The 26,812-nt window shown below is 42.8% G+C and overlaps 1 protein-coding gene across 1 annotated transcript in view; it reads right to left on the reverse strand.

The window, feature by feature from the left end:
• The window catches only part of LRRC52 (leucine rich repeat containing 52), a 25,804-nt gene extending 2,592 nt beyond the window's left edge, over window positions 1–23,212 (reverse strand). Inside the window, exon 1 of the mRNA XM_006876510.1 lies at window positions 22,591–23,212. Coding sequence (XP_006876572.1) covers window positions 22,591–23,212 — 622 coding nt within the window. The remainder of the gene's footprint in view (window positions 1–22,590) is intronic.
• Window positions 23,213–26,812: the final 3,600 nt, after the last annotated feature.

Genomic DNA, 26,812 nt, shown 5'->3' on the forward strand with positions numbered 1-26,812 from the left:
ACATATTACATTAGGCAAATCTGCTGTACAAGACCTTTTTAAAGTGTTGAAGAGCAGAGATGTCAGCTTGAGGACTAAGATGTGCCTGACCCAAGCCATGATATTTTCAATAACCTCATATGCATGTGAAAGCTGAACAGTGAGTAAGGAAGCCCATAGAAGAATTGATGCTTTTGAATTATGGTGTTGGAGGAGAATATTGAAAGTGCCATGGGCTGCCAAAAGAACTAATAGATCCGTTTTGGAAGACGTACAGCTAGAGTGCTCCTTGGAGGCCAGGGTGGCCAAACTTCATCTCTTATACTTTGGACATGTTGTTGGGAGGGACCAATCGCTGAAGAAGGCTATCATATTTGGTAAGGTGGAGTGTCAGAGAAAAAGAGGAAGAGCCCCAACGAGATGGATTGGCCAAGTGGCAGCATTGATGGACTCAAGCATGGCAACAGTAGTGAGGCTGGCCCAGGATCGGGCGGTGTTTCATTCTGCTGTTCATAAGGTCGCTATGAGTCAGTACCAACTCCATGGCACCTAACAACAACATACTCTTCCATACTGATGCTGTGGAGCCATCAAGTTGTATCCAAGTGCATATTCCCAACAGGCATTAGATAAATAAGCTTAGGTTTAGGTTTGAGACCAGGGTTTAAGATAATTATGATCAAAATTATAATCAGTATTCACTGAACTCTTACTGCATGTTAAGTGATTTATAGGGGTTACATTTAATTTTCATAAAACTTTGATGTATATACTATTACCATCTGTGTTGCACATATAAAGACTCAGACATTTCATAACTAGAAGGCTCTAGCTATCTACAAGATCTAGGTAGGAGACAGAGGGTGATTAGAGAAAACCAGGACAGTTGTCTGAGCTTGTTTTGCAGAAGTGGGAGATGCAAACAGAAGTTAGTGTGGAGAGAAGGTTCCTGCAACTTTAGGGCAGGGATGACCAGATTCTATGAAGGCACTGATAGTTTTGGTGACCAAGGAAGTTAGGGAAATCAGGTTTGGACTGGACGTAGAAAATAGGAGAGATGGAAGAAGGAATATAGAAATGACTTTATTGGAGAGAAGGCAGGTTGGTGCCCGGAAAGAGTTTCCCAAGACCGAGTGATCTTTAAGTCATCTCCATGGTGGGTCCCCTTCTGCATCAGTAAAATTCTGGACCACAACTTCAGGTGTGTGGTGCTGGTGAGTACGCACTCTTGGAGGAGGGGGAACCAGTGTAGGGAGTGTATCCTGTGTCAGGTTACCCAATAAACAAGGTAAGCATGGGTTTACTTGTGCTTATTTACTAATTAATCTCTAGTGAACAATTTCACTTTTTAAAAAAAACCACATCAAAGTTTCTGCTTCTAGGTCTGATTGCCGTCTGTCTCTTTCCCAACCTCATCTGCACCTTCCTTCAGAGTGAAATCCTCTTTTCAAATTTATAATCTCTGACAGGAGTGTACTACCAGTATGCAAGGTAAGCATGGGCTTACTTGTACTTACTAACATGCAGGAAGCAGTTTCACATGTTTTTCACCACATGTATAACATGTGGAACTGGCCACTACAAATTAGTAAATAAGTACAAATAAGCCCATGCTTACCTTGTTTGGTGGGCCATCTGCCTCTGAGTATATCACATCCACCTTTGCATGGATTCCAGAGGAAGGGAGAGGAAGTCTCTCTCTCTCTCTCCAGTGTCCCTGAGGGCAGCCCTGCTCTATTCAGAGCTCACAACAAGAGGGAAAGGATTGGGACCTTTGACCTCTATTTCAAGCTGATTTGAAGGGTCAAAAATGCAGTTAAAGACACTAGACTTCTTTCCCATCATCCTGATTAGAGGACCTCTGGGATTTGACCCAGAAGTCCCATGAGTAGGGTTGGTGAGGAGGAGGGAGGCTCTTGAGAGCTATTGAGGAATTTTCTCTCAAGAGGCCTCGGCTCACCTACCAGAACTGCCGGAGGTACAGGAATCTACAGAAAGATATGTTTGAGAGAGAAAAACATGGTTTGCTGAGGGTCTGGGGTGCGTCTGTCTTTTTTTTTTTTTCTCATTCTATTTTTTAACAAGATTGGGCTTTCAAATTGGGGCTTGGGTGGCAGCGATGAGACTAAACATTAAACACACATTTTCCCATTTTGGAGCATTTAACCTTGAAAGGAGCAATTAGGCAGTGATTTTAATGCATTGTTAGGGTGCTGTTAAGTGAGGGATGTGGGTGGCTCTGTTGGTGGGTGTGTGTGTGTGGGGGGGTACTGGGTTTTTCTACCTCTGTGTCTCTCTTCTCCTCCCTGTCTCTGCCAGGGTGCAGGCTCTCATTGTATTCTAGCCCATCTCTATCGGTTCTCAATTCTGGTCCATCTCTCCTGGTCCTCATTCCTGCCAGACTCTTCCCCAAGTGTAGCTTTTTTCTACCCTCCCGGACTCAAAACCCTCTCCCAAATCTCCCATTATCCTCAGGATCCAGATACCCTGGCAACTAAGCCCCCTAACTACCTGCCCCCTTCTACTTTTTCCACTTTACTTCACAGTACTCCTGGTAATCCACCCTTAGTACTCTCGGTAATCTACCCTGTGCCCTGGTCAAATCAAACTAGACATTATTTTTGATTTCATCTCTCCCTTCCTTATCTGTAAGTTATTCAGTACACTGCTCTTTCTGCTTAGAATGCCTCTTGCCCCAATTTTAACAGGATCAGGTTCTTCACATCCTAAATGCATTGAATTCCCAGGAGACCTATCCCAATCACTTAGTCCTCATGGTTCAGAGGACCTGTGACTGCTTCTACTTCTAAACACATCTATAGCATTTTTCTACATCATTCTTAAAGTACCTATCACAATGGTTATTTGAATATTCATCTTTCTCCCTTATTAGGTGGATATGTCGCTCTTAAATGCATAATCTGTGTCTCATCATCACTATTCTTGTAAAAAAAAATAATCATTCTTTGCATTAATGTTGAAATATTTGGAGATTTTCTTGTAACATATTTATTGTTGAATTCTAGTTTAATTCTTGTATTCAGAGACTCTCTTTGCTATGATTTTTGTCCCTTTAAATTTATTGAGAATATTGCTTTGTTGGATACAAGGTCAATTTTAGTAGATTTTTTATGTGCCTGAAAAAACTGTATTCTTAGGTGGATACAATGTTGTTATTGATAGCTGCCGTTGAGTCAGATCCCAACTCATGACAACCCCCTGCATCAGATCTTGTATCATCCTCTTGGTTAGTTACAGATTGACTGTTGCAGTCCACAGGGTTCAGGGACTGATTTTTGGAAATAGATCATCAGACCTTTCTTCCTTGTTTGTTTTAGTCTGGAAATTTATGTCAATTAGATTGTGTTACACAAATCTTCTACTATAGTATTACTGGCCTTTAATCTATAAAATTCTTTGTCTCTTAGTCACTGGAAGAAGTATATTAAAGTTACCAGTTGTGATTGTGCATTTGTTTATTTCTCCATCTAATCTGATCAAGTTTGGCTTTTTCGAAGCTATGTTTTTAGAAGCAAAGTTATAAGTGTTTTGTCTTAATGTCCATTTCCCACTCCTTTCTTGCCTTTTTTCATGATTGCATTTCCTCTTTTTAGCTTGCTAGTCATAGATTTTTCTTTCTTAATTCTTTTATGACTTTGAAGGTTATGCACATATTTACTAATCATGGAGTGCCTAATATGCACCAGAAACCATGTGAGAGTCTTTACAAAATTAACCTCTACTCTTAATTACATATTCTCCCATTGTCATCAAATCTGTTCAGACTGATAGCAACCCTGTTTAGGGTTTCCAAGGCTGTGAATCTTTAGGGGTTTCAAGGCTATGAATCTTTACAGGAGCAGAAAATCATATCTTTCTCCCAAGATTGAACTGCTGACCCTGTGGTTAGCAGTCCAGTGCTTATCCTGTTGTGTCACCAGGACCCCCTTGACCACCCCAAAGGGTAATTTTAAATTTTCCGATACTACAGAATGAATTTGTTGTTGTTGTTGTGACTCAGTGCACAACAGAATGAAACACTGCCTGATTCTGCACTCCATTCTCAAAATTGTTGTTACACTTGAGTCCATTGCTGCTGCTACTGCTCCAGTCCATCTCATTGGAGGTCTTCCTCTTTTCTCTGATCTCCAATTTACCAAGCATGATGTCCTTCTCCAGGGACTGGTCCCTCCTGATAACATGTCCAAAGTATGAGAGATAAAGTCTCACCATCCTGGCTTCTAAGGAGCATTCTGGCTGTATTTCTTCCAACACTGACTTGTTTGTTCTGTTAATATTCTCTTCCAATACCGTAACTCAAATGCATCATTTCTTCTACAGTCTTCCTTTTTCACTGCCCACGTTTCAGATACATATGAGGCTGTTGAAAATGCCATGGTTTGGGTCAGGCATACTTTATTCCTTAAACTGACATCTTTGCCCTTGAACACTTTAAAAGGGTCTTGTGCAGCAGATTTGTCTAGTGTAATACATCATTTGGTTTCTTGACTGTTGCTTCCATGAGTGTTGATAGTGGATCCAAGCAAAATGAAGTCTTAGGCAACTTCAGTCTTTTTTTTCCATTTATTATCATGCTGCATTTCCTCCAGTGGTCCAGTTGTGAGGATTTTAGTTTTCTTTCTATTGAGGTTCAATCCATACTGAAGGCTGTGGTCTTTGATCTTCATAAGTAAGTATTTTAAGTCCTCTTCACTTTCAGCCAGCAAGGCTGTATCATCACAGGTTGTTAATGAGTCTTCATCCCATCCTGATGCCACATTTGTCATCATATAATCCAGCTTCTTGTGTTATTTGTTCAGCATACAGATTGAATAAGTATGGTGAAAGAATACAACCCTGACATATCTTTCCTGATTGTAAACCATTTGGTATCCCTTTGTTCTGTTTAAATGGCTGCCTCTTATTCTATGTGCATGTTCCTTAGGAGCACAATTAGTGTGCTAGAATACCTAGGATAGACCGATGCATTGTTGTTCTTGATCAGTGCCATTGAATTGGTTCCAACTCACAGGATTTCCAAGGAGTGGCTGATGGATAAGTCTAAATATTTTGAGCTATCTCTTTAGGGGCAGAGCTGGGACAGGACCCCAGCCTGGATTCTTCTGACTCAAGAGTGCATTCACATACATGGTTCTACCCAAAGAGCACCAGACCATTCATACCTTCACCTTCAGTGCTCTCCGTGTTAAACAAATATTCTCCCAGTGCTTTGTGGTCAGACTGCTGCATTCAAAACCTGCCTATGTTGTTTATTGTGTGTGTTCTCCAGTGCAAGCTTCTCCAGTTCTCTACATCTGTTTGATATCTGTAAATGGAGATAGAACAGTAGCCACTCTCATAGGTTTTCTGGGCGAATTAAGTGGAAGACTTATAAAGCACTTGGCCCAGTGCTGAGTGCCTAGTTGTTTCTAAGTGCCATCAAGTTGGTTCTGACTTATAGCAACCCTGTGTAGGGTTTCTGGGGAGCAGTGGGTGGGTTTGAACTGCCGGCTTTGTGGTTTGCAGTCCAGTGCTGAGCCTAGAGCGCCACACCCCATGCATTATGTGTTAGGGACACTCATCATGATGTGATAAGCCTGATTGTCTACATCCTGCAGGCCCTCCACAGCCTAACCCTGCTCATCAATTCTGCCCTCTTTGCTTTTGTTGAGCTTATTGGTTTTCTTGATCTCTCACACAGGGCTGACAGGTACCGCTGTGAGCACTGTGCCCTGCACATCCCTAGGGACTCCAGTCACATCATCAGCAGGTAACTAGGTTCCATGTTGTTTTTCATCCCTAGCCCCACTCCAGTGGGCCCTGAGCATTTGCCCCAGTTAAAGTTCTCAGGTACAATTACAGATGTCATTAATGTTTAACTTATCCCTGCAAATAGTTCCTAAGGAAACATAAACCACTACTTGTTTATTTCACTCACAGTACATTGCTCTACCTGAAACAGATGCATGGAAGAGCAAGAGGCTCTGTGGCCCAGGATTATACTCATTAGTACAGGAGTCCACAAAGCCTTCTTTTCAGATAACAGGCTTGAACTCACAGTTATAAGAAGGATCCTCTCTTTACACTGCAACTACCTTGAAGAGCAAACATTGGTTTCTATTACCTTAAGCACTTCGTCATAAAACCTCTACTCCTAACCCCAGGAAAAAGATCTAATTTCCCAATTTCTCCAAAATCCTGCCTCACTGTCCTGAACTTATTAGATATATAGTACTTTGTCTTCTTTCTTATTTTATTTCAGCTAAATGATGCATTTGTTAAGGGTATGACTTTATCTTTGATTCATTTTCTATTTCTGTCCTCTGTCATGGATTGAGTTGTGTCCCCCTCCCACAATATGAGCCAATATGGTTGGACCATGCAGCTCGGTGGTTTTGCAGCTATATAATAGTGTAATGATCACATACCCCATGATGTGATCTGATGTGACCAGCAAATCCATTGTAAGCTATAACATTGGATATAAGCTATCACACTGGATCAGGATTATAGCCCTGATCCAATGTGAAGGGAGTTTCCCTGGGGTGTGACCTGCATCACTTTCATCTTACAAGAGCTAAAAGGAGAGAGAAGTGGACAGAGAAGGAGGGATAATTATCATAGAAAAAGAAGAACTGGGAATGAAGCATGGCCTTCAGACCCAGAGTCCCTGTGCTGAGAACCTCCTATACCCAAGGGAAGACTGATGCCAAGACACATGCCCACAAATGTTCAAATAAGTTAAGGACCATCCCTCAGAGCCAACGAGAGAAAGTCTTCCTCTAGTGCTGATGCCCCAAATTTGGACTTCTGGCCTCTTCAACGGTGAGAGAATACACTTCTCTTTGTTAAAGTCATCTATTTATGATATTTCTGTTACAGTAGTACTATTTAACTAAAACAGCCTCTAATTACTAGATTATAATCTCTATAAAGACAAGGAGTTTTATTTGTTTTGTTCATTGTTGTTTCTGCAACATCTAGAGTCCTGGTGTGGTGCTGTAGGATAACCACTCGATTACAAGGTTGGTTTGAACCACAAGGTCAGTGGTTCAAATTCACCAACTGCTCCTTGGAAACCTCATACAGGATCACTATGAGTCAGAACTGATTTGACGACACGTCACAAATAAACAAAACAAATGGTGTTTAGCACATACTACAGTTCAATATATTTTTGTTGAATGAATGAAATGTTATCTATTATTAATTCTTCTTGGGGTCACTGATATTGACATAACACTTGACCACAGATAAGAAACTACAGAGATATCAATCCCTGCTTGCCTCAAAATAGTTTGAGGATACGTTCAGGGAACTGCTGTTAGATGCCATTGAATCAATTCTGAGTTGTAACAACCCTATTTCTAACAGAATGAAACACTGCCTGGTCCTGAACTGTCCTCCCAAGCATTGCTATGCTTGAGCCCATTGGGGCATCCGTTGTATCAATCCATCTAGCTGAGAGTCTTCCACTTTTTCACTGACTCTCTTCTTTACCAAGTATGATATCTTCCTCCTGGGCCTCATAACTTCTGTTAATATGTCCAAAGTTCGTGAGATGAAGTCTTGGCATCTTTGTTTCTAAGGAGCATTCTGACTATACTTCTTCCAAGACAGATTCAATGAACTGAGGAGTATGTAGTCCCCAAGGAAACAAGAATGAATTGTCTCCAGGACCACATGGAGGGGTAAACCTTAGACTGGGAAGTGCACCTCCTCTGAGGCTGCACAGAAGGAAATGAGGAAAGCACAGATGGGTGAAAATGCTACCGGTGTGGCATCAAAAAGTCATTGATATGACTGTTTCCCAGTGGAATCAGTATGGGTTGAGAGCAGACTGTTTTTGTTCAGCTTTACGGGCTGCTTATCTCATGGTCAGCAGTTCGAAACTACCAGCGGTTCCGCGGGAGAAAGATGAGGCTTTCTGCTCCCATAAAGATTTATAGCCTCAGAAAACCTGTACAGGGTTGCTATGAGTCAGAACCGACTCCATGGCACATAACAACTACTGTATGCCTGGCATACAGCAGGTAATAAATATCTGTTGAATACGTCCACGGATGATTGTTGGTCTCATGTCACACATTGTTCTTAAGCTCCTATATCTTTGTCCTTACCAAAGGTTCTTAAATTATAGTTGGGAGGAATCACAGTTACATCCTATTGTACTATGTGAGACCTAGAGACGCTCACTCCCTGGAGTAACAGCCCACACCACCCAGACCAACTGGCCCTCAAGACTCACTACTCAGATCCTCCAGCACTAGTTCCTGGCTTTGCCCTACCTACAGCTCCTTTGCCTCATCACCCAGCTGCATTCCCATGATGGCATAAACCAGGATTCCGCAAACTATAACCTGAGGGCCAAATCCAGCCCATTGCTGTTATTATAAATAAAGTTGTATTGAGACACAGTCATGCCCATTTGCGTACATATTTTTTTATGGTAGTTTTCATGCTACAGATGGCAGACTTGAGTACTTGGACACAGATCATATGGCCATAAAGTTTAAAATATTGGCAGTCTGACCTTTAACAGAAAATGTGCTGACCCCTGGTGTAAAGCCATCCCAGGCATCGCGGAATCCTACAGATTTGGGTGATCAGGGCTTGAACAACAGAGTTCTTATTTAGTACTCCAATATTTCCCCTCGTGCAGAGACCATGTTCCCCTGAAAGTTACATGTGAAGCATAGACTTAAGGAACCTTCAGCATGTTCAACCTGATGCTAAGGTTCTTTAAAGGTAGTATAGATTACCAGGACTGGTCTTTTGCATAAGTGGTTGCATATGGGCGGGATTTAGAGGCAGAAAGGCCCCTTTCCTCCTAGTACCTTCTCATGTGCTCTTTAGTATCCAGAATTCTGTCAGTAGGAGAGAAAACCTTTCATTTCAGCAATGAAATAAGGCTTAAAGTATAAACACTTTTGAAAGAGATGGAAATAGCTTGTCATATCAAGAGGCAAAGTTTTGCCATTCCTTTTCTTAGGTTTTGACTGGGGAAGGGGAGCCAGGTACATGAAGGGGGTGGAAAATGGCAGTCAGGGGTTCTTGGAAGCTAAAGGCCAACTCCCATTTCTTTCCTGTTTGGACCTGTGAGGGCTGGTCCTGCTTAATAACTTAACTGTTTATCGGCTCCCCAAGTATCCAGATAGTGGATGGTTGCACTCATGGGAAACGAGCCGTTTAGAAAAACTCAGTAGCTTTTCTCAGTTTACAAAAATTTACTTACCAGTCATCTGTGTAGAAATTTGAGGGATGCTATGAATTGAATTGTGTCGTCCTCAAATATATGTTGCAAATCCTAACTCCTATACCTGTGATCTAATTCCATTTGGAAATAGGGCTTTGCCATGTTAATGAGGCCATAATCAGTGTAGGGGGTGTCTTAAATTTATCACTGTTTAGAAATAAAGAGAGTAGATTAGGCACAGAGACCAGGAAGCACAAATAGGCACAGATAATTGCCAGATGACATGGACAATGCCAAGGAGCCAAGAAGTAGAGCTGAATAGAGACAAGCACCTTGCCCTAGAGTCAACAGAAAGAGCCTTCCCTTGGAGCAAGCGCCCTGAAGTCAGACTTCTAGCCTCTTGAACTGTGAGAAAATAAACTTCTGTTCATGAAAGTCACCCACGGGTGGCATTTATGTTATAGCAGCACTACAGAACTAAGCCAAAGGGAGCCTTTACTTCCTCTTTCACTTCCCATATTCATACCATTAGTTTTGAAGAGAAAACTTTCTTCTTTCTATTCTCTGGCCCATACCCTGGTGCAAGGCACCATCTTCCATCACCCAAACCATGATCAGCTCCTAAGTTCCGTACAGCCTTTCCTCCATATAGCAGCTAGAGTATTTGTAAGTCATGTCATGTCCTTACTCAAAACTCTTCCATAGCCTCCGGTCAAACAGAGTAAAATCGAAAGCCTCTTCATGACCTATAGGGCCCTGTCTGACCTGGCCTCTGGCAAGTTTTCTGTCTTATTTCTTGCTTCCCCCCCCCCCCAATTCTTTATTCTGCTCCAGTCATGCCCACCTTCGAATGCACCAGAAGGCCTTTTCATGTGGTCTTCTCTCTGTTTGGAAAGACTCCACGTCATATTTCTGCAGCTTCACCCCTCACTCTGCTCTGTTCTCTGCTCAAATGTCACCTCTCAGAACCATACTATCTTATGTATCTGCTGTGCCTGTCAGTTTCAACCACACTCTTATACTCCCCTGCCTTATTTTCCCTTTTAGTATTGTGGTTACCTGATACTGTAATGTATATTTTTGGTTTGCTGTCTTCCCTTCTCTTGCCCCACTAGCATATCCGCTCCATGAATGCATATGTGTTTCTATTCATAGCTGTATGCCAGTGCTTGGTATAGGCCCTGCCACCTAGTAGGGCTCAGTAACTACCAGTGGAGCAAATGCACTCATCTGCTGGGCTGGGGCTCTGACCCCTGGAAATGTCAAATAGTGACATCAACACCTGCAACTCACCTCACTCAAATGTGGTCAAAGATTCTTGGCTGTTAGAAAAAGCAGTACATAGAAAATTGCAAGGATTTATCTAATATGACTTCAATTACTTGGATGAATCTGATGTGTTAATTACTTCCTTATTTGAGTTGAGGGGAAGGCCAAATCTACCATTGTTTTGATTGAAAAATGATTTCATGGAGTATCTGATATGGGCCAAGCATCTTAAAAAACACCTCCCAGGAGCGCTGGGGCCTTCAAGTTAGGGTGCCCGATGATTCTCCCAAGCAGAAAAGCAGCGTCATAGCATGACTTCCCTGCTTGTTTCTGTAAGCCCACACTGCTCTCCCCATTCTGCAGGTCAGTGTGGCACCAGAATTCTTCACTGTCTATAGGACTTGTAACAACTATGTTAACACTCATTAGTTGAGTATTCACCATGTGCAGTTCTAAAATCTTTCTGTGGGCAATTTTGTTGAATTATCACACCTCAAATATTCTTGTTTCCATTTTACAGATGAAGAACCTAAGTCCAGTGAGGATGATGTGGCCCAGGGTCATGCAATTGGCAAGTGACAGGCAGGATTCAACACCAGGCAACTTGGTTCATGATCCCATCTTATTTTCACCTTCTCAAATGGGATGTGATTATAAATGAGATTTTATAATCTTGTAATTTGGTGGATGTTAAGGAGGTGTTAATAGAAAGTATCATGTGAGGCTGTGTGCTTTCCTAGATTTAAATCCACTGCCTTTTAGCTCAAGAAGCCCTAGTGGTATAGTGGGTAAGCACTCAACTATTAAATGGAAGGTTGGCAGTTCGACACACCCCCCTCCCCCCCAGCTGCTCCATGGGAGAAAGATGCAGCAATTGACATGAATCTGACAGCCTTGGAAACCCTATGAGGCAGTTCTGCTCTGTCCTATAGGGTCCGAACAGACCCAACAACAACAGGGTTGGTTTGGGTTTGGGCCTTTTGTCTCACTGCAAGGGAAACAGAGACTTCCTTTCATTCTACTGTACCTCATCCTCTTCTGTGCTGCACTCATTTCTTTCTCTTATAGAAGAGAAAGTCTTATAGAAGGTGCCCTTCCCTGTTCAAGGTTTACCCCTCTGTTTGGTTCTGAATGCTCCTGTCTCTTGTGGAACATCATCTCACTGGTCATTCCCCTTCTCCCCTATATTTTTGCTCTTTCTCTGTATCAGCTTCTTCCCATCAGAAGATTAAAACATCCTTGGAACTCTCTTCTCCCCAAATCATCTTTCCTCTTTCCATGCATCCTTCCAACCATTATCACCCTGTTCCCCTAGTATACAACCAAGTTTCATAGAACAGTAGCTTACATTGTTTTCTCTACTCCTTGCTGTTTCATCTATAACCCTCCACTGACACTATCTCCCCCACACCACAGGGACCAGGGGAGCTAATTTGATGGATACTCTTCATTCCTTATTTGACCTATTCCCATTCTTTGGAACTCTTGGCTTCCATGAATTTACTCTTTTCTGTCTTTTCTCTGACTGCTCCTGCCCAGTGTACTTCATGGGTTCCCTTTCCTTCCAACCCAGCCACAGAGAGTATGTAAACAAACGCAGTTAGACGTATGTTGGCATTTCCCAGAGCTTCTGTCCTTAGACCTATTATTCTCTCATTCTAAATGTCTTCCCTGGCTGGTTTCATCTATTGTTTGATTTCTTTGACCACCAGTGAGATGATTTCCACATATATAATGTATTCCCTGTTCTTGATTGTAAAGTCCATTCTGATTCACAGTGGCCTTACAGGGCAGTGTAGAACTACTCACAGGGTCTCCAAGACTGTAAATCTTTACATGAGCAAACTGCCACATCTTCTCCTGTGGAGCAGCTGGTGGGTTTGAACCACCAACCTTGTGGTTGGCAGCCAAATGCTTAACCCACTGTGCTCCCAGGGCTCCTTTGAGTTTCAGAGAAGAATATCCAAATGTCTACTGCCACTTATTTGGCTCATTGTCCCCCCACTCCAACAAGCTTAAAATGGGAGTTGGCTTTCCCTGGAACCTCCTTGCTCTGCTTCCACAGTTGTCTAAGCTAAAGCTTTCAGATTTGTCCTGAATTTCCCCCTTTCCTTTATTTTCACATCTCATTAATTTATTCAGTGGGTGTTTACTGAGCATTCTGTCTCTGTGAAGGTTCAGAGGCTCTTTTATTGTCATCCAGCTTTCAGTCTACCTGGGAAGACAAACATTAAATTTTGTTGTGTGTTGTTAATTTCCATTGAGTCCATAGAGACCCTGTATAGGATTTCTGAGGAGCAGCTGGTGGGTTTGAACTGCTGACCTTGTGGTTAGCAGTCTAGTGCTGATACTACATCACCACACCAAGAGTCCAAGCATTCAGTTAACATCATTACTTAGAGGTGTGTCAAAAGCTATGAAAGGAAGTCCAGGGCATATGAGAGTGTCTAGCCTAGTCACAAGTCCCGTTCAGTCTGCCTTCTAACTGGTTTCTCGTGACCTGCCCCTATCTCTCCTTCCTCACTGCCTCCAGGCTTGCTGGACTCTCAAGTCTTTTCCACCATGCAGCCCTCTTATCTAAAATGCTTTGACCAAAACCACTTTAGAAGGATGGCAGTGATTCAGTGGTAGAATGCTCACCTTTTATGCTTGAGAGGTTCAATTTCCAGCCAATGAGTAGGCACCACCTGTTAAGTTTCAGTGGAAACTCGCATGTTGTCATGACGCTCAACAGGCTTCAGTGACACTTCCAGACTAAAGTGAAGTAGGAAGAAAGTCCTGGCAATGTACTTCTAAACAATCAGCCAGGAAAAACCCTATGGATCACAGTGGTCTAATTCCATAGTGCCTGGGGTCCTCATGAGTCATAGGCTAACTCCCAGCAGCTGACAACAACAAAACTTTTTAAGAGCTTATCACTGCCCTCTGGATACGTTTTATTTTAGAAAATTTTAGAAAAAACATTCAAGGCCCACATGACTGGACCTTATATTTCTCTTTCTATCTACATCCACACTCTGCTGGATTGCCTTCAGGGTAGGGAGCTCTTCAGCCCTAGAGGCGAGCAAACCAAGGCTGACTGCATTCCCTGTTGTTGTTATTGTTAGGTGCCATCGAATCGGTACCGACTCATAGCGACTGCTTTCCCTAGTCCTGCCTTATTGACTTCTCGAGGCTCAAGTGATGTAGACTGCCCTAGAGGCCATGTATCAACCCAGCATTTCTGAGCTCAGGGGGACCATACATAGGTCACTTAGTCTCAGGATCACCCAGGAATTCTAAAGCCACACATGCTTGCCACCCATGTCCCTTCTCAGACTTCTCTATAATATAGTTTATGCGTCACTGGTCTAGTTGTGGCCCCCTCAACCTCTCCAGTTCTCTGCAGGACCAGTGTGTGATTGAATTAGTGACAAGGTAGGGGAGCTGTACTGGCAGAGCAGGTGACTGCGTCGGAACTGTCTGCCATCTAGCCATTTCTCTGTGTTGGCTTCTGGTCTCTGCTGCAATTTCTTTGATAAAGGAAATGGATTAGTGTCAATAGTTGAATAAAATGAGGACCTGAATTCATTCTGGAGATCTATATTTTGGCACAGTTGGGGACGACTTTGTATGCGATGGGTTGAAATGGGGCCATCATACTATTATGGTAGCCTTGATTACAGCGCGAAATAGCCTTGGAAAGAAACTAAGATGTTTTCTACTCAAAATGCCTTCAAAAGGCCTTGGAGCTGAAGTGGTACATAACCTAACCCATCTGCTCTCTGCAGATGTCCCTGAGTAGCTTGGTCCACCTGCCTCTGCCACACGCTTACCTAGGCTCCTTGGTTTGTGGGTCCACTATGGGGCTCAATCAGGGCCATCTAAGGACTGTAGTTTAAGAGTTGACACAGAGGGTCCCCTTATTCTCAAACTCCCCCACTCCTACCTCTGGTAGCTTGTCAATTTTCTGAATTCTAATTGCTTCCTTCATTATGGTTATGGGGTTAGTGTTTCCTTTCAGATCTCTCTTAAGGAAGACATCAAACCATTATTAGTTACGGACATCTCAGTGCAAATCCCTTTAGTCACCTATTGGAGCAGCCACTGCAGGTTCAAATCACAGGTCATTGTCATGGAGTGTCTCACAGTGTGCCTGAAGAATCAGGAGGAGCCTCTGAATTGGAATCTCTGGACATGACCCCTGGGAATCCTGTGCTCATTAAAGTTTGAGAATCATTGGTTTAGCAAGCCAGGTCTGGGTAGAAAGTCTAGGGCACTAAATCCCTCGGAAGTGAAGGCATGGTTCTAGCTGTTGTTGTTAACTGCTATGGAGTCTTCCTCTAACTCATGGTAATCCCATGTACAAGGGAATGAAATGCTGCCTAGTTCTGCGCCACCCCCATGACTGGTTGTGGATCAGATCCATAAGGTTTTTGTTGACTGATTTTCAGAAGCAGTCTGGAAGATCCTCTGAAACTTTGTCACTTCTCATAACACTCAAACCTCCGCTAACAGACAGGAGTTACTGTGTGTGAAGATCACTGGCCAGGAATCAAATCCCAGTCTACTGCATGAATGCTGCAGTGCCTCCTTCTAGTCAAGTAGACGGTGCTTAAGATGGGAGGTTGAAGAGCGTAAGACTTAGAGATCGTAATTATACTTCTTAAATATTTGTTCCTGCCCCGTGGATCCCTGATGTGGTGCTGTAGGATAAGCACAAGGTTGTTCGAACCACAAGGTCAGTGATTCAAACTCACCAGTCATTCCTCAGAAACTCTATACAAGGTCGTTATGCGTTAGAACCAAGTTGATGCCACTTAAGAACACCACCACCTCTACCCCTAGAACAGAGTCCCGGTGTGGCACTGTAGGAGAAGCACTGAACTACTAACTTTAAGGTTGGCAGTTCAAACTCACCAGACCTCCTCAGAAACCCTATACAGGGTCACTATGAGTTGGAACGGACTCCACCCCTAGAACACCTCCATCTCAGCACTTATCCGTCATGTGCATAACTGCTCACCTGAGATCCTGTCTGCTAACCATTGCTCACCTCTCACTGCCTACAAGTGTGCCTTGTCTTTCTACTTAGGTCTGCAGACTGTCAGCTAGAAGAAGCCTTTGCAAGGGTCTAATGTGACTCTCTTATTTTAAAGATAAGAAAAATAAGACCCAGAGAGTGGAATGGATTTTGCCAACATTACAAAGTGGCATTCTTGTGCCCAGAACAGGGCTTCCTGGATATCAACTCTGTTTTCTTCTTCTTGCATCTCTGAATTGTTTTGTCAATGATAGGGATTATGGCTTCTCTCTCTGGGAAAAATCTCCACTCCAAACATTATAGTACAATATTTGTTACATAATGAGCATGCGATTAGTATGTTAGAGTTGAATGGCTTTTTATATATACTTGGCACTGCAGGGTAATGCTCTGGACTGCAAGGTTAATGTGAACTACAAGGTCCGTGGTTCAGGCTCACCAGCTGCTCCTCGGAAACCCTATACAGGGTCGCTATGGGTTGGAACCTACTTGATGGCACTTTACATCAACAATAGTAAGGACATAGCATGGAACTGGGTGGCACTGTGGGACAAGCAGTGGACTGTTAACAACAAAATCAGTAGTTCAGACCTACCAACCTGCTACTTGGAAACCCCATACCAGGTCAGAACTGACTCCATAGCACTGAACAACAAGAAGTATGGAATGGGGGAAAAACATTGAATTTGGATGTCAGGAGAGCTCTGGGCTGGGATTGGTTCTAAAGCTACCTAACAGAAGGGGCTGGATTCTAAAGTTTCAACATAAGCATCCTATGTAAAAGACCATACAGCGGCCTTTAGCCTCATATGTGGTTATTTACATTTAAAGTAACTGAAATCAGACTAATTTAAAATTCAGTTTGCAGTTGCAGTAGCCAATTTTCAAGAGCTCAGAAACAATATGTGACTAATGTTATTAAGTGCCATCGAGTCGGTTCTGACCCATATCGACTTTGTATAGGGTTTCTGAGGAGTTGCTGGTGAGCTTGAGCTGCCGACCTTGGAGTTCAAACTAGCCTTGTAGTTCAGCACACTAGACTGCAGCGCCACAGTACTATCATGTTGGACACACAGAGCCCGTTTCCTCTGTTACAGAAAGATGTGTTGAACGGCATGGACCCGACTTTCGGGGTAGAAGGGGAAGGATTCTAGGAGACCAGGTTCTCATGTACTGAAGCTTAGAATTGAGTGCATTTTGTAGAGCATTTGAGACACAGTTGACCCTATACTTACTGCTAGGGAGTAACAAATATCCTGGGAAGAGTTCGATTGCTACAATCACCTTCAAATAACATTAATGACTGGAAAATTACAGCCTGGCCAGGAATGAGTCCTCCTACTCACTGACCCGGGCCAAAAAGGAAATGGAATCTGTGGTTCTGTTTTAACTCTGTGTTGATCAGGACTCACTTGGCATCTTACAACACACACTCCTTTCTGTCGTAACTTTTTTGTATTTGGAAAGTGAATATGTGATCTCTTTGAGGACTGAGTCATTTTCAGTTAATTTGAATTATGTCCTTGGAGAGTATCTTTTGATTAGGAGTTTCTTTGGTAACAGCATTATACCTTCTCTCAATTTGAGAGTTTTCCATGTTCCTATTCACTGTAGCTTTAGGTTGGAATCCAGTGAATGGAGTCCATTGCCCCATCTGCAGCCTCCCTGTAGGGGTTACCTCAGCTAAGGGTGTCATGAGGGAAGGCATATAATTATCCCTCATAGCTCCTCTTTTAATACCTCCCCACTTCCTTCCTCTACCTCTTCCTTCGAGGTTCCTCACTGTTACAGAATTAATCTTATTAATTATAAGCTGATAAAGGTGTGTCACCATGGGAGAAAGCCCTGGCTGGCGAAGTAGGTTTGAACTGCATTGTTGACAATTCAGACTCATCAGTTGCTCTTTTCAAAACCCTCTATAGAGTCGCTATGAGTTGGAACTGACTCTGAGGTACTGAGCAACAACAACACTGACAAAGACTTAGGAGTGATTTTATTATTCTTCCCAGGAGTTCTTGTACTTTTGTAGGAACTTCTTCAAGATCAAAATACCTTTTGAGGACCTCAGAATTAACAGATAATTTCTGCGCTGTGGCAGGCAGTAGAAGAAGAGATGTTGGTGAAAAGGTCTTGTCCAGTGCTCTTCAAATCACCATGTAGGTGACTACCCCACCTCCAGATCCATGTCTGACACACAATTGGACTGATCCCCTTGCCTTTGTCCTTCAGGCTGAGAGAAAGTGGTCTCTACGTCTAGTCTACTCTATGTCTATACCGCTGGAAGTGGGACTTGTCTGTAGGCAGATCTTCAGTTCCAAGTCACTCAGACTTTAGGAATAAGCATCCCTACTGAACTCTGAGTCCTATGGCCCAGGCTGAGAGCAGGCCTTGTCTTGGGTCCCTCATCTCATTTCCCAGAGCCTGAACCCCTAGAACTCCCTTTGTCCCACTTTCTTAAATACTGGAGTCCTAGGATTGCTGTCTACCCTCCCAACATCCGATCTACATTCCCATCTGCATTTCCACAGTCATGTCTCCTAGAAAAGATTCAGTGTCCTCTGATACCATATGTGCTGAGCCTTCCTGAAGTTCACTACTTGTCTAGGCAACCACCTGACTGATGTCTGCTATTCTACTCTCTTAATCTTTCTTCCATTTACCAACCAATTTACGCTTTGTTTACTGGGTGCTTATGGTGTGCCAGGCTAGATGCTAATGGCAACTCATAAATAGTCTCGTTTTATCCTTATAGGAGCCCTTTATCTGTTGGTTCCATTATGATCCCTGTTTTAAGGATGGGGAAATTGAAGTTCAGGGTGGTTAAATAACTTCTTTAATAGCCTACAGATCATTAGTGACAGGACTAGGATGAGAATCCAGGTCTGTTTCTCTCCAGAACCTGAACTCTTACCAGTGGGCTCTACTGCCTGCATGATGACTATTGTTCATCACCTGTAGCTGAGGCTGTGCCAACAGCCTGCTCTATTCCAATAGGCTCATCCTTTCTTTTTTGGCCTATTCTTTTCTATGGGGTTAGTTCTGCTGAGTCTGACTGGATCATGGAACGTGTATTGTACAGAAGACCTACAATGACATGAATCTTCATACAGAGCTCAGGCTTCTTGATTAATTATCTCTCTGAGCACTTGTTTATGTACATAATATGCACTCAATAAATATTTACATGAACAAACAGAGAAATTGAGGGGTAGCATAGAAATTTCTTTCCTCACTGCCTCAGTTTTAAGGGATATATACTGGCACCCTGCTGTACCTTAATACTATTCCACAGGGAAAATTTCCCAATACCAAGGTTCAATATCTTCTAGTGTAAAACGAACCTATTTTTATTGGATTCTGTTTTGTAAACAACGAAGTTGCTCAACTTATCTCATAGAAATTCTTCCTATATCCTAAAATGTGTGCACATGGGTAGAAATCTGTGGACTCGATTCTAGAACGAATCATAGACCACCATTTTGATTGCAAATGAGGTATAAATAGGCTTAAAACCAAAGAGTTCGCCAAATAAGTTTGTCAATAATCAAGGTCATCCAATAGGGATCATGAATTATCACATGACAAATCACATGAAACAAAGGATCTTCTCTTATGTTGAAATCTAACTAAAGAGCAAGAGAAACATAATGTATTGTGCATACCTGTATCTGTGTGTGTTCAACTTCATGTGTATGTTGAGTGTGCATGTATGTATCTTATATGTGCGTGTGTATTTGTATGTATGTAACTATGTGGATATATGTATATGTGAGTTGTTGTTGCTAGTGCCATCGAGTTGGTTTAGATCCATAGTGACCCTGTATAGGGTTTCCAAGGAGTGGCTGGTGAGCTTGAACCACTGACTTTGAAGTTTAAACCTACTTTGCAGTCCAGCACATTAACCCACAGTGCCACACCAGGTGTGTATGGATGTATGGTATGTATTTATGGGGATATCTTTGTATTTGTGTGTTCATATGTATCTGTGTATGTGTGTGTTTGCCTGAGTTTTTGTAGTTGTTTGTATGCATTTTAATGGAGGAACAGGCTGAATCATCATCCTTTTGGAGTTGGAGCAATTTGTGGTGAAACAAATTTGTAAGGGAAGGGCAGGAATATAATAAATTTATGATGTTTAAGGTTTATTATCCAATGTAAATAATCTTGGGTAAATTTCAAATGGTAACCAGGTCAGAAATGAAGTTTAGGTTCTTTAGCTATATGCTTACACCATGACTTAGATTTAAAACTACACTGACTTTAAGGGTAATCATAATCATGTGATTTGGAGATTTAAGAGATAGTATAGTATAGGATCAGCATTGGAAAGCGAACTATAAGGTTGGTGGTTCAAACCCACCAGCTGCTCCTCAGAAACCCTATACAGGGTCTCTATGAGTCAGAACTTACTCGATGGCACTTTAACAATGACAACAACATAGTTTCATGAAAAGTAAAATGAATCTGGAATCAGAAGGTTCAAGTACTTTTTTTGCTGTTTACTAGTTGTGTGATTTGGGGCATATCTCCACCTATTTCATCATTCATAGTACAGGATATTTTTAAAAACAGTCCAACAATCTAAGACTCATCCAGATCCTTTGGGTTCAAAATGTGTTGGTTGGCATGATACTCACAGTAAGGAAAATGAAACACCATGTGTGTAAACAGTTTATGAGCTGTAAAGCTTGAATCAGATATATTCTTATGACTGACCTCGGGCTAAGTCCTGTTTTAGAATGATAATAATAGACTACAGGAGCTAAGAGTGTGTGTCCCTGTATAAAGCACCCAGGGGTCCTGTTGGGCCACCACAGAGGGTGAGTAGAAGATTAGCAATTGTGAGTATGGGGGTCCCATTGATCAGTGGAGGAAAGCATTGTCTAACTCAAAGGCAGGACCCTTCATTCATAAGGAGTTTATGAGAGTGACTAGATAGACACCTCCTTTCGTCTTTATAATCATGTAGTAAAACAGAGCTGGTTTATAATCCTGTTCAATCCTGGATTGAATGGAAGAGTCAGAGTATCCAAAGTAGCCACCCTGGAAACTCTGAGAAGGCACAGGGATTTGAGGGGGCAAAGGTTCGATGGGAGGTTAAGTGGGAGGTGTAGGGACTGAAGGAGAAGCCAAGTTCTTCACTCCGTTAGTAAGATAGGAGGTCCCCTGGCAACCCAATAGCTCTGCTCTGGGAAAATGTGTGTGTGGTGGGGACTGGGGCAAGGGAAGATGGTACTGTTTGTGTGGACATTTGGGAGAGAATTCCTTTTAGGAACAACATTTAATGCATAAGAAGGATTCCTGTTTGGCCTTTCTCTCTTTAGTTTCTCTTTTGAACAGTCTCTAAGGAGTGTTTCACATACAAACTATCACAATACCCATCATTGAAAAAAAGTGGAAGACATTTAGGGTGTTTAGAGACAGTGATAAGAGACGAACAAGAAAACCTACCCAAGACAACTTCTTCTGTGTTCTTTTGTGATTAGTACTGTGAAGAAGATAGTCTGACAAAGTTAGTTCCTTTTGATTTATTCTAACAAACCAAGTTGAAATACCCAGCCATAGAGAATGTTGCCTAAGGCATAAAATTTAAGGAGGTACTTACTCTCAGTGCCTCCTTAAATTCGGCATCCTAGATGCCTCCCTTGCATTGCCCTAGTCCAGGGCCTGACTCGTGGACATTTTAAGTGACATGTCCACTGGGAGGCCAGGAGGGTACATTTGTACTTGCTGTTACCACTCGGGGGCTCCCTTTCCCCCAGTCCTCCTTAACATCTGTCATTTTGGCCAAGAACCTTTCTAGGATATTCCCACAAGGGCAAGACTTCATAGTAGAAATTTCAGCAGGACTTCTGTGAAGCTGGATTCATGAAAACACTTTCAAAGGCAAACATCCAGGAAGGGAGAGAAGAAGACAGGGTTTTAAAAGGGCTGGGTTTTCTATTCAAAGTCCAGTTTGGCTGGATGACCTCACTGGCTCCAGCCTTTCTGTGTGGAGTTATTTCTTATTTCTGTAATGCTCCGATTTCCCTGAGTGGAGCGTAATATTGGTGGAAGTGGGAGAATCGGAGGATGCACAGGACAATCATGTCCTTGAAAATAGGGGATACGGTGCCCTGGAACCGTGATGGAAGGGTTAGGGATAGTGGATAGAGTGGCAGAACTGCTTTGGAAACCTGCTAGGTAAGACCTGGGAATATGCCTGTAAGAATGGAATTTCCCTGCTCTACATGACGAATACTACTGCTGACCCATTCTCCACAGGTCATGCCTTTCTCTCCTTCCTTATGAGGTCACTCACTGCCATTGAGTTGATTCTGATTCCTAACAACCCTGTAGGACAGAGTAGAACTGGCCCATAGTTCTACTGCAAATCTTAACAAAATCAGACTGACACACCTTTCTTCCTGGGAGCGACTGGTGGTTTTGAATCACCAGCCTTTTGGTTAGCAGTCGAGTACTTTAACCACCCCACACCAGCAGTGCTTCCCTTATGAGCTTAGCATCTTGCAAACAAAACAACTATCAAAGGTTATTCTTCTCATTGTCCAGGTAGCTCATGTGCCCTTCTTTCATCCCTATTGAACTTTTCCTTCAATATATCATATGCCTATTAGACTGTTTACTGCTTATGACTGACTGAAGGTACTTCCAAATTCCTGAAAACTCGAGTCATTGAATTAAGCAGATTAGTATAGTTTACCAATGAAATAGATTGTCCCTCTATTGCTTTTTAAATTTGCAATTATAATACTACTTTACCATTTCCCCACACTCATTTTATTCGACACAACACTTTATGTTAGGTAATGTTACTATTCCCACCTTATGAATCAGGAAACTGAGGCTCAGAGAAAATGTGACTTTTCCAATGGCTGCCAACTAGAAAGTGCTGAGTTTGGACCAAAACTCAGCTCTTTCGATTCCAATTCCAGAGCTCTTTCTACCGAGCCTTATTGCCTGTCCAGCCAACCCAAAGATGGGTCTCGGCAGAACAATTAGAATGCTTTCAGTCAACGGAACCCAGATTTTTCTCCTCTCCGGACCTATCTTTTGACTTCACCTTTTCTAAAACCTCCTGCTCTTCCACATCCTTTTCCCCCACACCCAACCAAGCCCTCACCTGGGTGGTCCAGATGGGACACAATTAAGTAGATGGTGAAGTCCAGGAAAGAGCAGTTGCAATTCCAGGGATTTCCACTCAGATACAGGGTCCTTAGTGTTACCAGGTGATGGAAGTCATCATGGCCCAAGAGCCGCAAGCCGGTATTTCTGAGGTCCAGGTACCTTAACGAGCTGGTGTTGGCAAAGGTGTACTTGTGAAGATATAACAGGTGAGGGTTGTTGGAGATATTCAGATGCACCAGGTTGCTGAGCACGGAGAAACTGTATGGGGAGATGAAGGTTAGATTGTTGAAGCTGAGATCAAGGTAGATGAGTTTGAAGACTCCAATGAAGGTGTAGTCCATCACCTCTCGAATCAGGTTCTTCTTACAGTCCAAGTAAACAAGGTCACTGAGGAGACCTAGATTCATGGCTGGCAGGTAGGTGATTCTGTTATTGTCCAGGTACAGCCTCCGAGTGTTCAAGGGTATGTCAGGGGGGTACGCAGTAAACTGGTTTCCCGTGCAGATCACTTCTTGGGTTTGACACAGACAATTATGTGGACACTTTGACCCTGATACCAGCCCCATTCCAAAGGAGAAGAGTAACCACCCGGGTCCAGGGCCTGAAGCAAGGGACATAGTAAGAAGCCGAGACTACCCTCCTGCCACCTTCCTGCGGGCACTGTCCCTCTGATCAGCAGGCTGGCGAAGGGGCAGGGCCGGGGAAGGGTGCTGGAAAGAACTGTAACAATCTAGCTTTGTGCAAAGCAATTTTCCATTACAGGAGAACCGAACAGAAGTTGAAACGCGAGGCCCAATGCCCTGCCGCCAAGCTTGGTGGCTCTGCCGATTGCTCTCTTCCAGACTGCTGCTGGAAGCTTGCCTACTTGGCAGCTTTGAAAGGACTCACCCTTTCTCTGTGTTGCTAGTGAAGGGGAGCCAGGGGAGAGCCACATGACAATGAGCTTGCCAGTTGACACCTTTGTGATGTCAGCAGCCTCAGGAGACTGCCTGGCTGAGGGAAAGAAGGTCCTTGCCTTGCCTTCTGGGTGGTGTGGGTGTATTTTGTGTATCTCGGTAAGCTGGCTGCCCCTGGGGGAACTGGGCTTCTTGGGTAGGGGCCTGCAGCATGTGTGTGTGGGAAGGGGTTGCATGCGTGTACGTGAATGGTCAGGGATTACCTGGGTCTGTCTTTAACTGTTCCGTGGGAAGGTTAGGTTCCATGGGACCCTTGAATCCGTAGCTAAATAGAGAACGAGTCTCTAGTTTCACTCCTTTCTTTACTGATGAGTAAAATGGTTTGCTCAAAGTCTGTTCTCAGAGTGGCTTTTCTCCTTGAGTTTTGAGTTTGGATGGCTGACATTTTTTAGAGTTTTCTACAGAAGTTAGAAAAGGAGACCTCTTTTGAAATAAAGCAAGAAGAATTCCTCTCATAAGGTGATCCTCTTTTAAAAGTTTCATTTCTAGATTGTATGTGTCCTTATCTGCATTTGAAATATATATGTGCACTAGAATTTTTGAAAACCATTTGAACAAGTATAAGCTACTCCCTCAACCTCCTACTACCCAAGTAACCCCCCTGCCCCACCAAACTCAAATGTATTAAAAAAAATCCAGGGAACAATAATATGATTTTTCCCCCTTACCATTTGTATTCTCTTAGGACTCTTTTAAAAATGGGGAGTGTCTTTCTAGTGCTTCTCTTGAGTTTCTATTCATTAACACATGACAGATGATGGTAGGGGAGTCTCAAGGGGAGGGGGAGGGGTGGAGATTCTGGAAGTGAAAGAATTAGGATATATTATCCATTCCATGGAAGGAAACACATTAAGGCAGAAATGAAGTTAAAGCATCTCAGGAATAAAAATTTATATTTTTGGGGAAATAGGATTTCATTCTTTACGACATTCATATGCAACTTAGCTAGGCATGTCTATAAAATAATGACACCTATATTTACTTTAACACAGTGCCTGGCATATGGTATGCAATAAATATTTATTAAATGAATGATGCGTGAATGTCTCTTATGGTGTGCTCCCTTCTCTTGCTGCTCTGCCAAGAGAGAAATTAATAAACTCAAGTGGATTTTGTGGTTAGTTAGCTAATGTTTGATTATGTTTACTTACTCAGCATTCTTAGTCATGATTAATATGATGACTTAGGAGTGTTTACCAAATTGAAAGTGACCTTATTTAAGTAGAAATTTCAAATGCTCAAAGTAATGACCTGAATGAAAGTTGTGCTAATTGAAAATAGTTTTATTGATGGGGTGTAGGGCATCCTTTCCTGATAATTAAAAACAAAAAAATTCTATTAAGGAAAGGTTCCTTGCTAGACCTTATGTGATTGCCCAGGGGAGGAGATTGGTACTTGAGGCCTTTGAAAAGAGTTAATTTCTAGAGTGACCGTTTCCTCTGGGAGCTGGGTATGAAGGTGTGATTCATGATGGTGAGAATGTTACAGGAAGGCTATGTTTAGAATGGGATGATCACTAACTAACCTGCCAAGAATTCTGCACTGGTTCATTGTTTTTCCACCTTTTCTTTTATCCCATTGTTCCGTCTTTCTGATTCTTTCTTTCTTTTGGGAGTCAGTGAGTCCAGGTTGTCCCTTTTTACTTTTCAGCCTCCTTTCAGGTACCTGGGTGGCACAGGCAGTTAGTTCTCAGCTACAGATCAAAAGGTGGGCAGTTCAAATCTTTCCAGTGTGTCATGGAAAAAAGTCCTGGCGATCTGGTTCCGTTATATTACCATAATGCAGTTTTCCTCTGACACATGCGGTGTCACCATGATTCACCATTGACTTGATGGCAGTGGTTTGGTTTTATGGTTTATCTGGACTAACTTTCTCAAGACAGTAGCCTCTGGCTTAGGTTTTTCTGTTGGCCATCGTATGACAAGTGCTCCCTCTCAGAGAGGCCTTAGAAAAGTACATCATACTGGAGGTTATTAACCCACCCAGTCTGCTCTGTCTTCCCATCTCTGGAGAACTATCATTTTAACAAAGTGTCATGAATGGTGTGAATGGTGAACCTCACAGAATATTTTTAACGTTTGAGGTAGCCATAAATTTTGTGGTCCGGAAGCCTGAACATCCATGAACCTAAACTGGCAAAGCTAGTCTCTTAGCTTTGCCAGGTTAGACCAGATCCCTAAAATTTGTCCCTCACTTTGGAACTGAGTACAAGAAGACTTCAAAAAGTTGATGGAAAACTTCCATTATTTTTCAGTTCCATTTTTCACAAGCTTTTAAAAGTCCCCTCATGTTTGTTCAATAGACAATGAGAATCAAGAATGCAGCATTTCCCAAATTACCAGACCTCAGAAATCTTTCCTCCACTCCTGAGGACTATCTTTCTGAGATCTTGCTTTGGAACAGTGTAGACTAGACTGCTCTTGATTGGGTTGCCTAATGTCTCTGGGCTTCATTTTTCTCACCTGTATACGAAGGAGCTCTCGTAGCGTAGTGGTTACGAATTGGGCTGCAAACCTTAAGGTCAGCAGTTCGAAACTACCAGACGCTCTGCGGGAGAAAGATGAGGCTTTCTACTCCCGTAAAGATTTACACCCTCGGAAACCCTGTACAGGGTCGCTATGGGTCGGAACCGACTCGATGGCACTTAACAACAACAACAACATACGAAGGAAGAAGCCCTGGTGCTGTAGAATAAGCTCTGGATTTCTAACGGCAAGGCTGGCACTTCAAAACCCACCATCATGCTCTGGGGTAGAAAGATGAGGCTTTCTGCAGCCTTGAAAATCCTGCATAGGGCTGCTATGAGTTAGACTTGACTTTATGGCATTTGATTGAGTTTGGTTTTTGTCTTTCTTGATGCGGCACTGTTGGATAAGCACTGGATTGCTCACTGCAAGGTTGGCAGTTCAAACCCTTCAGCTGCTCCTTGGAAACCCTACAGAGGATTGGTATGAGTCAGAACCAACTCAACGGCACCTAACAACAACAGCAATGCATTGAAGAAGGTGAACTAGATGATTTCCAAGTTTCCATAAGACTTCCAACCCCCTTTATAATGGAAGGATTTCAGGGACTCTTCCAGCAGGCCAATAGGGGAAGTATTTTATGATCAAGAGGAGAGCCTTCATATTCTTTCTGATCATACCAGGCAGCTTGCTTGCTGGGTGGCCACAACATGGCATTTGCTTTTGCCAGCAAGCTACTCAAGCAGCTTCAGCTGTGTAGCAGTTTCATCAGCTACCCTGATCCTCAGGTGGCCAG

Source organism: Chrysochloris asiatica, unplaced genomic scaffold (genome assembly GCF_000296735.1).
Source record: "Chrysochloris asiatica unplaced genomic scaffold, ChrAsi1.0 scaffold00386, whole genome shotgun sequence".
Classification (NCBI taxonomy): domain Eukaryota; kingdom Metazoa; phylum Chordata; class Mammalia; order Afrosoricida; family Chrysochloridae; genus Chrysochloris; species Chrysochloris asiatica.